This window comes from Sturnus vulgaris, chromosome 5 (assembly GCF_052056855.1).
Source record: "Sturnus vulgaris isolate bStuVul1 chromosome 5, bStuVul1.hap1, whole genome shotgun sequence".
Taxonomy (NCBI): Eukaryota; Metazoa; Chordata; class Aves; order Passeriformes; family Sturnidae; genus Sturnus; species Sturnus vulgaris.
The window spans coordinates 68,254,982-68,270,733 of record NC_142247.1 but is presented as its reverse complement, the minus strand read 5'-3'; the positions used below and the strand labels follow the sequence as shown (position 1 = coordinate 68,270,733).

The 15,752-nt window shown below is 44.8% G+C and overlaps 1 protein-coding gene across 2 annotated transcripts; it reads right to left on the bottom strand.

Annotated features, from left to right (window-relative positions):
- Positions 1–368: 368 nt before the first annotated feature.
- Positions 369–10,539, bottom strand: PHYH (phytanoyl-CoA 2-hydroxylase). Of its 2 annotated transcripts, XR_015804098.1 has the most exons (10): positions 10,420–10,539; positions 8,117–8,172; positions 7,886–7,996; positions 7,628–7,793; positions 6,968–7,049; positions 5,871–6,052; positions 4,929–5,078; positions 3,791–3,922; positions 2,403–2,553; positions 369–972 (listed from the first exon to the last, which is right to left on the bottom strand). XR_015804098.1 is itself a non-coding variant. In XM_014883137.2 (9 exons), the coding sequence occupies exons 1-9, from the start codon at positions 10,516–10,518 to the stop codon at positions 2,500–2,502; spliced, it is 1,032 nt and encodes a 343-aa protein (XP_014738623.2). In that variant the 5' UTR covers positions 10,519–10,539; the 3' UTR covers positions 1,567–2,499. The 2 variants fall into 2 exon arrangements, 1 of the variants encoding a protein (XP_014738623.2); XM_014883137.2 differs by lacking the exon at positions 369–972 and having other exon boundaries at positions 1,567–2,553.
- Positions 10,540–15,752: the final 5,213 nt, after the last annotated feature.

Below are 15,752 nucleotides of genomic sequence, written 5' to 3'. Positions count from 1 at the left end.
TCCAGGAAGCCTTTGTTTTCAACACATGTGAAATGTCAAGGCAAAAAAAAAAGTGTCTGAAACACTGGGGATTCATGCAACTGCAAAGGGCTAAATAAGCAGCTGGATGTGTAATTTTTACGTGCTCCTTTTTGAAACTCGGGTGCTGTTATTAAAAAAAAAAAATAGTCCAAGGAGGGCTAACATGGCTAACCTAAACTGCAGGAACACGAAGTTAGTTGGAAAGAAAGTTTTAGATATAACATGCTGTTACATCAATTTAGGAGCACACACGTCCCTCCAACATGTGAACCTGAACACCTATACCAAACCAAATTATAAGAAACATCCCACCAAGCCAGGGCTAAAGTAAAACACTATTACCAAAGTAACTTTAAATACTATGCTTTTAATTTCATTCAATTCAAGCAACTTTTCTAATAGGGTAAGTGCTGCTTAGCTAAAATACACAGCAACCCAAGCATTTCAACAGCTTCTGCATTTCCCTGTCTCTTGAAGCTCTGCCTAATGAATCAGGAAGTTTATTTCTCAAAGGTATCACTGCTACAAAGGAAGTATCCAGCAACACCACACGTCCATTCTGGGAGAATCCAACTTCATCCAACTGTATTCAGCCCAGCAGAATGAGCACAGCCTGCCCCAGAGGGCAGTTCCAAAAAAGGCGTGGGAAGGAATGAGGACTCAAGTCTCACCAGGTGGGACAACTGCTAAGTTTAGATCATCTCCGAGGTCGTTGATAGGTTTGTTCAGAATGAGGCAATTTTAGGCCGAAATCCATAGGCAGAAGTGCATAAATTTTTAAAAACAAAGCTAAACTTCTTTCTTTTCTTCTCTCTCCTAGCTATAGTAAGAGAAATTCAGTCTTGAAACTGGGAATGACACCTGTAGCTCTTCTCTGTGGTCACAGCTCCCTCTGCAGTCAACCCAGCTCCACCAGTGATGCCAGACAGGGAAGTCTCCATGAATCTTGTGCTGTGAACCAGACAGAATACACCAAGTTCTCACGAAAAACAGATGGAAAGGACTCAGCAAAGTCAGCAGAGGTATCTCCAACCCACTGGAAATCATTTACCTGGGCCCATGCTCTCCACAGGAGCTCATCAGTGCCAGGGTTATAGAGGGCATGGGGAACCAGGACACCCAAAATCACATGCTGAGCTGGGTGGGTGTCTGTCCTAAGTGACCCCACATCAGATTTCTTGGTGGTGTGGCCAAACCAGAGGCCGCTGAGATGACATGTCTGTCTCCAGGTGGGAACCACAGCCCAGACACCTCACTCCATCACCAAGGGTGTAGGACCAATAATTAACTGCTCAAACCTCACCTTCTTTAAAAAACAAACAAGAAAACCCAGAGATGCTGCACGAAGATAAAGAATCACAAAACAAGGCAGAAGGTGCCACAAGAGCCCATCACTGCAGCCTTTGGTGCTGTTTTAACACCTTTTTTGGATGGACTGGGGGGGAGCAGAAACAAGCTGAGGGTTGATGCTTTGCACTGGGGTGTTCAATGACATCCCCACTGCCAGTTTCTGAGCAGCAGCAATGACACAACACAGCCCTTGAGTGCAGTTTCACTCTGATTTATTCTTTATTTCAAAAAATAGATTCTGAAAGTGAATGAATCTTTCAGAAAGTAAGGAGAAATACTGTGAAAGGCAAGAGGATCATTTCAGTGTGCATCACTCCACTCTGCCACCACTGTGTCCTGGGGAGCATCCAAACAATTCCTCAACTTGGAAGCAGCAAAAGGCACTTTTTCCAGACCTGCCAGACTCAAAGGATTCCCTCACTTCACACAGCCTTGGATCAGTTGTGTAAGGCCAGTGGGAGGCTGCTTTGTTGGCCCAGTAGCTCCCAACACTGTCAGACTCATATTTCACCTTTGCCAGAGCTGCTTGGTCAGGTACGATGCCACACCAAGCCATGCTTGAGGAACTCTACCAGCAATCATAATCCTGTCCATAAATCCCATTATTCTCTGTGAGTGCTGCTTTCTCTTTAGCCACTTACACCACTGATTCTGCTGGTACCAACACCTACATCTTCATCAGCTACACTAGTAACTCCCCATATCACTGAGGGCTTGTGTGGAACTCAAGATTTTTTTTTTAATAGGAAAGGAAGTTGGAAATGCTGAAAATTCTTACATAAAATCTTACATTGGTTTAGCATCATTCTAAAGGTGTGTCATGTTAAAAACTTCTAAGCAACAAGAATGTAAACACCAAGAAAATCAAGGTGTTCTTTCACAACTTTGATTCTTCAATTGCCTAAGACACCCGCAGCAAATCTGTTTTTCTAGGCTAGGTTTCCTCTGACATACATCAGCTGTCCAAGCTCAGTGCAATTATTCTGAATTAGCATAAAACGATTTTGCAATGCAGCATTTGGCTAAGTTACCATTACAGAGGTCAACAAAGGGAATTCTGCCTGCCCAGGCAGGGTCTGTGCTCTTCCCTCAGAGTTCATGTTTTCCATCCTGCTCTTCAGAGGTCTTCTACAGGTTGATTCTTTTCCCTCGCACAAGCCGTGCTCGGAAGCTCCAAATATCCTTCAAAACAAAAATGAGACAAAGGAAAAGCATCTTGAGGGCCAGAAAAAGCAGTGACCAAGTTTCCAGTTCACAGAGGTGGAAAGAGAGGATTACTTATTTCTTAACATCTTGTGAAGGTGTAATAAGTCCTGGGTGCTCCTCTGGGAGAAAACCAACTCCAGCTAAAAACAAAGCCTTAAAGCTACATGAAAACACAGAGACTCCTCTGGGACTTGTATGAACAACCTCATTTCCACTCAGGAGAATGAGGGAGCCTCACTACACATCCCTTCGGATTTCACCAAGCACCTAAACAGCTCCAGGAACTGAAAGCCAAGCAAGCTGTGGCTTTACAGACATGAAAAATCAGCTTGCAAAACACAGCTGGATACCCACCACACCCAGGCACACTGGGGGGAAACACAAACACACCAAGTGTGAAAATGTCCCCCCGCCTCCAGAAAGCCCCAGATATTGTAAAACATGTACATTTTAAAATAAAATTGCTGCTTTTACATCTAGACTTTACTGCCTTGACACTGGCTTTGCAGACGGAAACTGCTGCGGATTAAGATATTCAGAATATTTTCACCCCAGTAACAAGGTTTATTTTTCTTTCAGTGGCTGGATCCCTGAAGAATTTACATTTGTTTTCTATTTTACTCAATGGTCTCAGTTATTCAGCAAGAGTCCATTAGTCCCTTTTTTTTTTTTTTTTAGGCAGGTGTGTATCACTGCTGACAAACCTGCTGTAGCCTTGAGTGTAAACAACTGATAGCCTTGAGTATAAACAATTGATATGGGATTATATTTAAGCAAAAAAAACCCTCATTTGTTACTGCAATCAGATATGGATACTTGTTTTAAAAGGAAAATCCACCCACCATTAAAGGGGAAACTGTAAGAACTGTGGGCATATAAACTGGGAAAGCACTGGATTTATTCCACCTTATAGTTTTGAATTCGGGGCAAATGACCACATTTTTTTATTTACAAGCAAAGATTCAGAAGAAATTTCTGTAGCTCAAGGGATGTGAAGAGGCTGCCAGAGAGCAAGACATTATGAGGAAAAGGGCCCCAAAAAGGCTGGCCAATCATCCTCTGAACATCAGGTCTTTTATCCTGCCAAGCACCTCTGTCTGTACAGCCTGATCTGCCAAACCAGGCACAGCAAAGAGCACCAATCTGCCACACGAGAGACTCGGGAAAGGGAACTGACCTGGTCTGTAACAAAGGGCACTGAGCCTAGTCTCACCTTCAGATCCACAGAAGTTGCATCGTATTTCTTGTAAACCATTTCCTGCAGCTCCTTCTCCAGGTGCTCCTGACTCGTGTTTTTGACATCAATGTAGTGACACTCTGAGCTGGCGAAGTGGCAGCTGATGCTCTGTGTGAGGAAAGTGGGCATCACTCACTGTCACATCGACTGCAAACAACTGCTGGAAGAAAACCTCATGCATTCCAGATTGTGGACACAGCACTCCTTCCTCACAGATCATGTCAGCAAATTCCTTCCTCTTTTCCAAGCGCTCTGGAGAGCATCCCCTTGGAGAAATACTCTTGCTGCTGACATGCTCTTCTTCCTTCCCTTCTCCCCCTCACTCCCTCAGCATGAGCTGTACTACTTGATCTCAGAATATCAGCAGCTGGAGTGGGAATAGGGAGAGTCAGGGCTGAGAAAGACCTGTGTGTTCTGTAAGGGCTCTTAGTTCCTGCACACAGAGTTCCTGCACCCACTTATTTTGAATCAAATAAACTGCCACAGGGGCTGAAAAAACAGGCCACACAATACGCAAACCAAAATAAAAATAGAGCAGTGCTGCAGTGGCTGGATTAATCCCTTCTGAGACAGGACCAGGCCTCCAAAGGAAGGCACTTTTGCCTGTTGCAGTTAAATAATTATGCATGTCAACAAATCTTTTATAGAAAAATGTTGTGCAATGATACAAATAAAATATTATTTATTGAATGAATGATGGAGTCTCTTGTTATCCAGAGATGGGATACCAAGAAGACACGGAAAAAAAATTAGGGAAAGTCCTGATATCTGGGACAGCTGAAAGGGAACGTTCAGAAAAGCAACAGCCAAACAGGCTTTAATTTAAACATAGACTCAGCATCTAATTTCTGCTCCTGTTCTGTTTTTCTCAAGCAGCTGCACAGCATGCTCTTCTTACAGAAGACAGATGTTTAAAAATAGAATAATAAAAAACCAAGAGAGTGCTGAAGTATATTAGAAAGATAAAAACTCTTTATAATATTCATCCACATATTCATGAAATGAGAAAGGATTCAAAGGGGGTGCAGGATAAAAACAGAAAGAGGAATAGTTGGATAATTTTTTTTAAAAAATCAAGAATATTAGAAAACTATATTGAGAGATGTTTTCCTACCTTTCTGAAACCTGATGTCCTGTTTATCCCAGAGCCATGAATGAGTAGGGGATGGAAGAACACTGTGTCTCCCTTATCCATGACAAGGTGAACCTTGGGAATCTTCTCATCCTCATCAAGCAGCCCATGGAAAAGTTTGTTGGTTTTACCCTAGGAAAGAAAACGGCTGAATTTAAATCACTCAGCTAAAATTAGAGGAAGTGCTGATTCTCAGAGCACAGTAAGGCAGTAGGGACAGCTATGGATCTGCTTTCCCCTGGAGAGAGTATTCCATATGCCAAGCTAAAAGTCTGACTATTGCCTACCTAGTCCTTCTACCTCAAGCCTGACGTACAGAAAAATGACACCTTCTGTATTTTCTGCAGCTGCTTTGGACAAAGACATTCTCAGTTGCAGAGAAGAGAGAAGAGCATTGGGAAACCCCACAAGGGTGGCCTGATGCAACTGCTGGAGTCCAGTCTTCTGCTCCTGGTATAACCATCACCAAAGACAGTCCAGGCCAGGAAACACACACTCTTAAGAGCAAGATACCACTTGGTATTTTATTCCATCCAGTTGTTAACTGTCAGCCTTCTCCTCTTTGGGACAGTGCACATGCTACCAGGCAGGAACAAGCTGACAGGAGGAGACAGAGCCCTCAGACTTGGCAAGGGCAGTGGAAAACGCTGGTATGTGTTTATGCTGTCATGCCACAACGTGCTGGACATTTTCTAGGTGAAGGTGAGAACAGAGGCAAATCTACCCATGTCACACAGAGTGAGGTCACCCAAGAAACTCTCTACCAAATCAATGTCAGTATTTGTATAAACAGGAAAGAAAAAAAAAATCACTGAAAACCTCAGCTTTGACCTGCATATCCTCCCCCTACAGTGAGTGAGTCCTTCCCAGCCAAAAGACATCCCCTTCCTGCATGCCCTTTCCAAGCCCTCCATGACACTCTACCTCCAGCTCTGGATAACCATGAGGCTTCAGGGTTGTCTTGTGTGTCCCTGGCTGCACGACCAGGCAGCCATTGTCCTGGTGAGCCCTCTCCATGGCAGTCCAGGCACACACGATGCGGGATGCGGGCCGGAACGGGAAATAGTGCAGGTCCTGATGCATGGGGTGCAGGAAAGTCTGCTTGTCTGCAACACATGTTCAGAAGGCTTCAGCCTCATCAAACGTGACACAGCCTTTTCTTTCCTGGTAAACCACTGCAGCACATCCTAAGGAGTACTTGGTGTATTCAGTGCCTGCTCCAGCCCAGCCATGGAAGCCAAGCACGTGAGCTGCCATCCCACTCCAAAATGGACCACGGTGGTGGCTCTTGGGTCACACAGAAAGCCTCTGTGACCCCTCAGAAGGTTCCTTTTGCTGGCCTTCACCACCACCACCACACATTTTCATCACTCATTTTGGCTGCTCTCCAGTTATGAGAACTTTAACCAGCACAGTGTTGCACAAACCTCCCCAGCACAAAGACCTTCCAACAGCTGTGCTGTCTGCAGGCACTGGATGTACTGCTGTGATGCAAGCAGAATCAACCCTGTCTGTGTTGCACCCTGCTCATGTTTATTTAGCTTTCTCTTTTTAAAGAGGAAAAAAAAATCTCAATTTATGGATTGCAGCCTCCACAGAGAGTCCCTGCCCTAGAGGCTCTCTTCCATGAAGTCTAAACAAAAATAAATATTCTTGAAGTTTTGCTTGTTATTTTTCCCCCATGGAAATGGAAACATCATCCACACCAAAAGAGCCTTTTATATATAATTTATATACTTATTTTGCCATTGATTTTGCTCCTTAAATAGATACAGTTAGGACATTTCTACTTGCCTCATTTGCCATACTATTTAGACTTTGTGCAGCCTCAAAAACTCTCCTGTGTTTTCTCATGTTGTATCATTAAACCAAGGTAAAAAGAAAACAAACTATCACCAAAAGAACTTCGTAAATTTTCAATGTCATTTGGGTTTAATTTTTTTTACAGCTTTTCTAAAATACTAAGTTCAACTCTGGCACACAGTAATTTATCCATTTTCCTCTAATCCAAATTTCCTTACCAGAATCTGGAAGTTTATTTATCAGCATGGTGTGCATTGCCATGATGTTTGGCCCTGTGAAGCACTCAACATATTTGAGGACCTACAAGGAAGAAAACATTAGAAAAAAAGATTAGAAACGTGAAAAACAAGAGGAAATATTGCTGAGGAAGCACTGGGAGCTGGATGTTTGGCTGAGGGCAAGGGTACAGGAGGAGGAGGTAGGGGGATGCAGGACAGGAGGTGGGATCTGGCACGGCACACATATGGGAATGGTGGGAGGAAGAGGGAAGTTGGTGCTGCAGGCTGCTGGGAGGGTGGAAAAGATGGGGATGGTATTCCCACAGAGCTGTATCTGCCACATGAATATTGGCTGCAAGGCTGGACCTGCCCAGGGACAGATGTTTGCTGGATAAAACACATTCAGAACATGTTGCTGATCTGTCCCTCTAGCCTGGCATGGTTTGGCCAAGTCACATTCCTGAATGGCTCCACACCAAGGGCAGAGCAGCACTGCTTTAAATCTTCTGCCCCAACCTCCATCCATCCCCTGTTCATGCAGAACACTCTTAAAAGCCGACCTGATCTTTCCTCACTTGTGTGTTTATGGGAATGACCTGCAGGGTCAGATACCTTCATACATGTTCTTCCACCACCACCACCACCCTTTCTTTGTTTTACCTCTGGCAGAGTGCAGTATCTGAACAGCTCTTCATCTTCCTGGAAGTCCTGCACTTTATTAACCACTTTTTCAGACTGCCCGAACTGGGATCTCAGGGACTCATCTTTCATAATCATAACTCCTGGTGGCTTCACCTCCCTTTTACAGATCCTCGTGAACTCCTTCCTGTGAACCAGAGGGAACGTCCATGTTGGAAGAGCCCAATGATCTCCAGCTTCCCAGAGCTCCCCCCAGCACGTCAGACAAGTGCCTCATACCTGAAGCGCTCAATGTCCTCGTCAGAAACGAGGTTCTTGATGAGCAGGTACCCATTGTCTTCATAGAACTGCCTCTGCTCTGTGGTCAGCAGATCGTTGTCCAAGGTGTAGCTGGGACACAGAGGAACACATTAACCATGTCTAGTGACCAACACGTGTGCTTGGGGGAAGGAAGAACTGAATTCTGAAGGCAGCTTCACTTTTATCTCTACCAAGGAAGATGGAGCTTACCAAAACCTCCCTGAATGAGGAACAGCACTGACTTGGGCTGAAGTAGGAATGCTTATCTGGGGTGGGAATTAAGGAATATACAAGCAAGCAAAATAGATTAGAATATTATCTACAGGCATGAGTCCTCTATCCTGCAATGCTGTTCATCTTAAAGGCAGTTGCTGTGCTGGACACTTAACCCATGTTCTTGTTAATTTTGCTTTTATAATAATAAATGATAATAAAGAATATGCTAAAAAGTAAAATAATCTAAAACAATAAAGCAATAGGAATAAACCTGAGGTTTCACATTCTCATACAGTGTCACAAACCCTCACCTTCTCTCCAGTTACTGAGGAGATCAGGTCCCTCCTAAATGACAGGGGCAGAAGAGAGGAGGGCTTTAGGCTTGTCCTCCACTTCAATTCATTTCAACAGGTTTTAAAAAAGCATTTTTCTCTTATGCAGAGACACATTCCCATCAACCAGGCAATTAAACCCCACACGCTAAAGAAGCCTCACAAGAGCCTTGTGCACGGGATTGAAGTGTCATCCATAACAAAAATGAGCTTGTTCATGCTGATCTTTCGGTCTGCACGTGCAAGTTTGCTTCGGGGTTTTATGAAAACCACCGACTTTCCTCTACTGCTCACAAAACCATGAATGCTTTGGGAATAAGAAATAGGCTTCATCTCAGCAGCTCTGTCTGTGGTCCCCACACCAAGAAGCTTAAACATTTTCTTGTCAAGAGTCACATATGGCGGGAGAACAATAGATGCAAACGTGTGGCAAAAATGATGAGCCAGAGGGAGGAAAAGGTGCTGGGAACTGGATGGAAGACAGAGAGAAGAACATAGGGAGACCAGCTGGCAACTGCCACAGCAGGTCCCAGAGTAAGGAATCTCCCAACTGAGAGCACTAGTGCTCCACACACATTTCAGGTCTAATTCCAGTGAGTATGGGACTCCTGACCCTTCAGGCTCCTAAATCCCCACAGACAGCTGATGGAGACACAGGCACTGGCTGAACCCCAGCATGGGGCCCTCCTTAGCAGGTCCACCTCCCCGAATGGGGGAACAGCAGAAAAGTCCACGCAGTGCTGGGCTCCATTCCAGGCTCTGCAGTGCCTCTTCCTCTCACTCGTTTGGCTCTTGAGACTCTGCAACACTCAGAGGACAAGTCTAGGTTGCTTGGACAACTGAAACCACGAGGCACAGAGATTAAAACAAAACCAGTGAAGTGATGTACCATTTGATTTATCAAATAAATCTACTCTTATTAGAATATGTTATTTACTTTTGCCACACACCTTTCCTGCCCCAGCCCAGCTTAGTCATGTTTTTGTCCTAAGATACTTGCATCATGACCCAGATTTAAAAACAAACAGGTTGTGCAGCACCTCTCCTTACCTCCTGTATCTTTACAATCAGGGTATTTTTCCTGTATCATTTATTCCTAATTTTGTGCTCCTACTTGTGTTATGGCAGTCTGAATCAACAACTATCCATCTGCCTTCATATTTTTAATCGATTTGAGGACTCCAACATCCTGTTTGATCACATCCTCTTCTATGTATTATATTTATTATATGTATTGTATGTATTACATGTATTATATGTATCCTCTTCTATGTATTATAATTCAGAGGTAACTTGTCAGTATTCTGCTCTGTAAAAAAGCATTTTTTTAAAGCAACATTTATACAGCAGCTTATAAAATATTCTCAGCAAGCAGCTTCCACTTAACTTTTGGAACCATGGGACATATCAACGCAAAAACTTATTTCTACCCAGGTTTCCTGTGCCTTGTGTTGGCAGCCTCCAACATTTCCACCTCGGTTCCCACCCACAAACCAAACCTTGATGTTTTTCCTGCTGCAGCTCTACCAGTCGAGTCTGTGCCTTTAAACGAAATCTGTGACTTGCCGTGCACTTTGTAAGTCATGTGTAGTTTATCTCCCCAAACCCCTTGAATCTCTAGGAGGAAAATTCGCTGCAGGGAAGCCTCTGGCTCGGTGCTGGGGGGCTGTTCACATCCCAGCTCCCCACAGGCTGCGGAGATGAAGCTCAGCGAGAGGTTTTGGGGTGGGCCAGGTGCTGAATCCAAAATCCCAGTGGTGCGGCCACGGAAGCGCTGTCCTCGCCACTGGGACACAGAGCAGGCACCCTGTGTGCCCTTCCCATGCCGGTGTCCCCGCAGGACAAACCTCGGACTCAAAGGGCGCGGGGAGCAAAGAGCGCCGGGCTGGGGGACGCGGAGTCCCGACCCACGGGAGACCGACGTGCTGCTGCCGCCCCTTCCCGATCCCGCAGCACAAAGGATACAGGGGCCGGGGCCGCTGCCAGCCGCGGGGACAGGTGCCGCAGCAGGGTTTCCAGCCGGGCCGCCGAGCGCTCCCCGAGCCGCTCCCCGAACCGCTCCATGGCGCCCAGGCCGCCTCAGCGCCGTCCCGGCCGGGGCGGAGCCGGGGCCGCCGCATGCTCAGAGCCCGAGCGCCCTCAGAGCCCCGGGTCAGCCGGGAGACGCGGGACGGCGGAGGGAAGGGCCTGAAGGAAACCGGGGCGGACCCGGCACCCTCGGAGCCCGGAGCTCCCCGGGAGCCGCGGTCCCACGGGTGTGAGGGGGCCGTGATGGACCCAGCGCCCTCAGAGCGCCGGGAGCCGCGGGCCGGCATTATCCACGGGCGGGAAAGGCCTGAGGGAGGCCAGGCCAGGCTGGGCGTGCGGACAGCTCGGAATTTTTTCGAACGTATTTCTTTACGTTCGTCTTCCCGCTTCCTCTATTTTTCCCGTTCTCTGGCAGCAGTGACTGCGGATTTCATCATCGCTGTGTGGAGAGCAGTGCTTGGCACAATGCACTGCTGAGGCCGCCATGGATCGATGCGTTATCTCCTGTCTCTAAGGAGACCGTCAGAGTTCGCCTCATCCCTTCATGAAAATGTTTGGAGAGATTTTTGCGGCCCCAGTGTGAAAACACATCTCACACCTGCCAGGTTCTCCATAAAACCCTTGCTCATGAGCAATCTAGGCCCTGCTCCCAAAGAGGCACCATCAAAAGTCTCCTGTAGCTCCAGGCAGTCTCATGATGACAGGGTGTGCAGCAAAACTCTGCTTACAGCTGCTTTAGGAAGCTTAACTCCCATTCTGCAACAGGTTTTGCTGGAATCTGGGGTGACATGTTGGTGGATCAAAAACTCGGCTGTCAATATACTAAGCTTCCTGTTAGTGCTGCAGATGAATAGAAGCCAAGGCATGGGTAGGAAGGGCTCTGGTATTTAACCTCTATTCTGGAAGCTGGATAAAAACTCAGAGGCAAAACTCTCACTGATTTAAGTAAACTACAGCAGGTTTACAAACTGCACTGGTCTGTGCTGCATTTGTTTATGGCTCTTACAGTGTGCTTGGTGGAGTCACTCCCTTCAGGGGCATAATAGAATAGGCTGTTCACAGAAGTGGGACAAACAAGGTTGGGAACCCAGGAAAAAAACCCTCTCTAAACGATTTTGTGTAGTCACAGAGGCAAGAGTACAGGCACTGTGAAGGTACAACAGCAGCAGCAGTGACACCACCCTTCATTGCCAAAAAAATCAGACCTTTGACTCCTGAGCCACAGGAAAACTCCTAGTCATAAGAAAAAAAAAGTTAATGAAAGTCCTTCAAATCAAACTAGTGAGGGGGAACAGAAAAAAAAGCAACTAGAGTAATAGCTTTATTACTGAACTCCTAATTATAACTGCATTGAAAAGCCTATATATAATTCAGATCTATGCTGCAATTGCTTTCACAATCCGAACTGAAACAGGAACCTCAATAAATCTCATCTGTTTCAAAGTTTAGTTAAAATCCCCATTGAAAAGATGAAGCAGAACAACAGTACTCATGCCTATTGTGGCATGGACCTGTTTGCAATATAGGTATTTCTTCCACAGCATCTTATTCAAAGATGTCTTTCATACCTGAAAAAAATTAACAAAAAGTAGGGATTTGGCTGTACTAATTCAGGAGTTTGAGAACTAAGATGCTTTTATACATACATAATACACACTTACATAAATATATATAGAATCATAGAACATCCTGAGTTGGAAGGGACCCACAAGAACCATCAGTCCAACTCCTGGCCCAGCAAAAGACAAGTCCGAGTCCCACCCTGTGCTGAGAATGTCTAAAGGCTTCCTAAACTCTGTCAGGCTCGGTGCTGTGACCACTTCCCTGGGGAGCCTGTCCCAGTGCCCAATCACCCTCTGGATGAAGAACCTTTTCCTAATACATTTATTTTTTAAACAAGAGCCTCAAAAAACCCTAATATCTCTGTGCATTAAATAACGTTATTAATTTTTACTTACAATCTCTCTGGCAATCTCGATACCAGTAACTCTCATGCCACTGGACCACCCTGTTGTATTTATCACATCCCCAAGAACTCAGGACACCTCGCCCACCTTGGCAGGAGCAGAGATTAGCTGAGTTCATTGCCCTGTGTTTGTACCCTCCTGCTGATGGATCGAACTTTAGCACAACAAAAGATCGATCTCGGCCACTACTGGCAGCACACAGTGACACGGCGGCTGCTTGCGGTGTAGCCACATCCCCTAGAATTAAATGTGTGGACACGTAAAAAAAACAAACAGCCTTCGCATCTAAACAGTCCAGAGTGAATAATTTTCAAATCCATTGATAAGCATCCCCGAAATACAGGCTGAATCTCATGAACCCAGGGAAAGAAACAAGGGAGAAATTTTCTTTGTTAAGGAAACTGATGATGGCATTAATCATTGTATTAAAATGGATGGCATTTAAGAGAGGCTGTGTCTTTGCAAAGTACTTTTACAGCTATGTCTGTCAGTTTCCTGAATTTTATAGAACACTTTTATACAGATGGTTTGCATTTGGCTTTTAGTTTTAATGTTTTCTGTTCATTAAATCACAAAACTAATAAAATCTAAACGATTGAGATTCCTCCAGCAGCACAGGAACATTCCTAATGCAGAGTCTTATAATTTAATAAGCATCTCAATTGACTATTAAAATCCACATTATGATCAGAACTGTAATTCCAAAGATGAGGTCTTCTGAAAGCTTAATTTACTGTGGTGGGAAGTGGCAGCTGCTCCAACTCAGCAAAATTAGCTTTTTTAACTGAGATGCCAGGGAAAACAGATGTTGATGAGACAATAACAAGAACAACAAAATCCACCACCAACACACAGGTTCATTTCTCATCACCAGAGGAGTCAAGAAGGGCTTCTATGGATACACAGAAGGGAGAAGGAGGGAAAGGGAGATAAGGATTAATCAGAGAACAAAATAATGGGCATAGTGACAGAAGACATGGAAAGGGTCAAGGCTCTCGATGACTTCTCTGCCTCAGGCTTTGCTTTAGATCCTGGCGTCTGCTGAATTCCAAGCTTTGGGCAACCTTTATCCTAAGGAGCTACTGCCAGGCTTCTCTCCAGCTGTCTGAAACTCCTCAGCTGAGGGTGCCCACCCATTCCTTATTGAAACAAATCCCTTTTGAAATACCAGAGACAGCTGGATCCACCAGTGCTCTGAGCAGAGAGTGTAAAAAACCCCAATTGTGGTTGGCCCTTGCGGTGCCAGCCAACCTCAGCAGCCAGTGAGCCAGAAAGGAAAAGTCTCCCTTATGGACATGTTGCTCCTATCATTGTCCACAGCTCCCAAAAGGGATCCCATTTTCCCTCCTGATCACCCAGCTGGGAAAAACACCTACCAAGGGTTGAACAAGAGGGTATTTTATTACCTTTCCCCTTCTCAAGCGCCAGTCACAGGGGTTGCAATCACACCTCGTGGTCAGAAAGCAGGATGTGAACTCAGGTGACTCTTCCCAACTGTTCACCTGACTTCCAGTTAAAAAGTCAGTGAAGCTCTAAATATCAGCCACCGGGCCCACCCACTCCCCCATGATCACTCAGGTTTGCTGCTCTCTCACTGCAACAGTCGTATTAATTTTCATTATCTCCTTATTAGAAAAGGTTCAATCCTGAATTTAGAGCAGAACATGAAATTAAAATAATCCCTAACAAAAAGGACCAAACTATTCTGGCTTTATAAACTGCCAGAGATTTTAAGAGTGTTGTTTCTCCCTGATGCAGGGGGGAAAGCAAAACACTAAGGAAGACAACAGGCTAAAGAGCAATAACTGTTACAAGCTTTCCAGAAATATATGCTACTTCTCAAATGTGTTGATTAGCCTAGTGAATATTTCGATTATTAAATGCTTTCTTTTCAAATGAAGATTTTTTTTCTCCACTCTTTTCACAACTTGGATGGAGTTTTATAAGCAGGAATGGGAGCTGGTGCATACGGAGTTTCCTGTGTATGTGAACAAAATACATTATGTTTGTATAAATGACTGGACACGGCTACTAAAAACAACTGTTCACTGTTGTTTTCTCACAGCTTTTTGACACCAGCATCTCAAAAACCCCTTCATTTAAGGGGAATCTCTGTCTTGCTTAATGGTGAAAGATTTAGGACTTGCTAGTCCCTTAGAATACATCCTCCTGCAGCTCACTGGGATCTACAATCTCTGATTTAGCAAAACAAATCATAAAATTTCGTAAACAAAGGTGATGCACACAGAGAAACCAAGTTATCACCCATTCAACAGCGCACCGGGAAGCACTTTGGGATGTAAATTCCAGCCATCAGGAAGCATTGGGAGAGGTTTTTAAATCGGCTCACCCGAGAGGTTTTCCTCGTAGCTGCCTCCAGTGGCCGCGACAGGAAATCTTCCTCCGAAAGTCCAGAATAAGCAGCGTCCTTCAGACACCTTCCCTTGGAGATGAACCTTCTGCCATTCGGGGCACGTCTAGGGAAGGACAAGCGTTGGTTTCACACCCGGCTGATGAACCCTTTATCAGAACAAGTGAGAAAACCCAACAGCACCGACCGACAAGGACCTTCCTTTGCCGGAGGGGAATTCACACACATCCGGTACCACTTTTAACTACAACAAACCTTTGTAACAAGCACTCCAACGCAGAACTCAACTGTTCTGCGCCCATTTGATCTACTTAGGGTTACTTAAAACTAAAATAATCTATATAGATAGAGTCTTGCCCACGACCATAGAGGAAATGAAGAGAACAAACATCACAAAACAGCAGGGAAAAAAATAATTAAATCAGTATTTTTTGCACAACTGGTTTTTGATACTTTATTTTCAGAACTGCCATGAAAAACCTAAAAGCTTTTTATTTTCTTTTCCCTCAAAGCAAAGTCAAAAACTTGGTTACTGTTCTGAGGTTTTGTGGTGAACCCACAACTCTCAGACTTCTTTTCCAGGAAAAGGAGCATGAGGGACTGTGTGGTTTAAACTACTCAGAAGGGGGGAATTAAAAAAACCAAAAAACATTCTAGCTTTGCAAAAGGTGTCTGTTGAAAACACTATTGAGTGGAAAAAAGATGAGCCAAGTTTTGCCAGAGATGCCATTATGAGGAAGACTGGAAATTTAAACCTTGCATGATGCACAAGACTTGATCTGACCCAGTAACTCATTTTTTATAGATGGAAGCCTTTGTAATTCTTACTGCAGTAACAATCATCCACGATTTTCTTCTTGCAGGTCTGAATATCAAGGAGCAAATTCCAGAACCTGGGAAAAGCTTCAGGAGCGGGTTCAGTGCAGTTCAGG

Coding starts and splice junctions, on each gene's coding strand:
- PHYH (XM_014883137.2), bottom strand. CDS start 10,518: ATGGAGCGGTTCGGGGAGCGGCTCGGGGAGCGCTCGGCGGCCCGGCTG. Junction 7,997..8,116: donor CCTCATTCAGGGAGGTTTTG/GTAAGCTCCATC, acceptor TCTGTGTCCCAG/CTACACCTTGGACAACGATC. Junction 7,794..7,885: donor GAGGACATTGAGCGCTTCAG/GTATGAGGCACT, acceptor TCTGGTTCACAG/GAAGGAGTTCACGAGGATCT.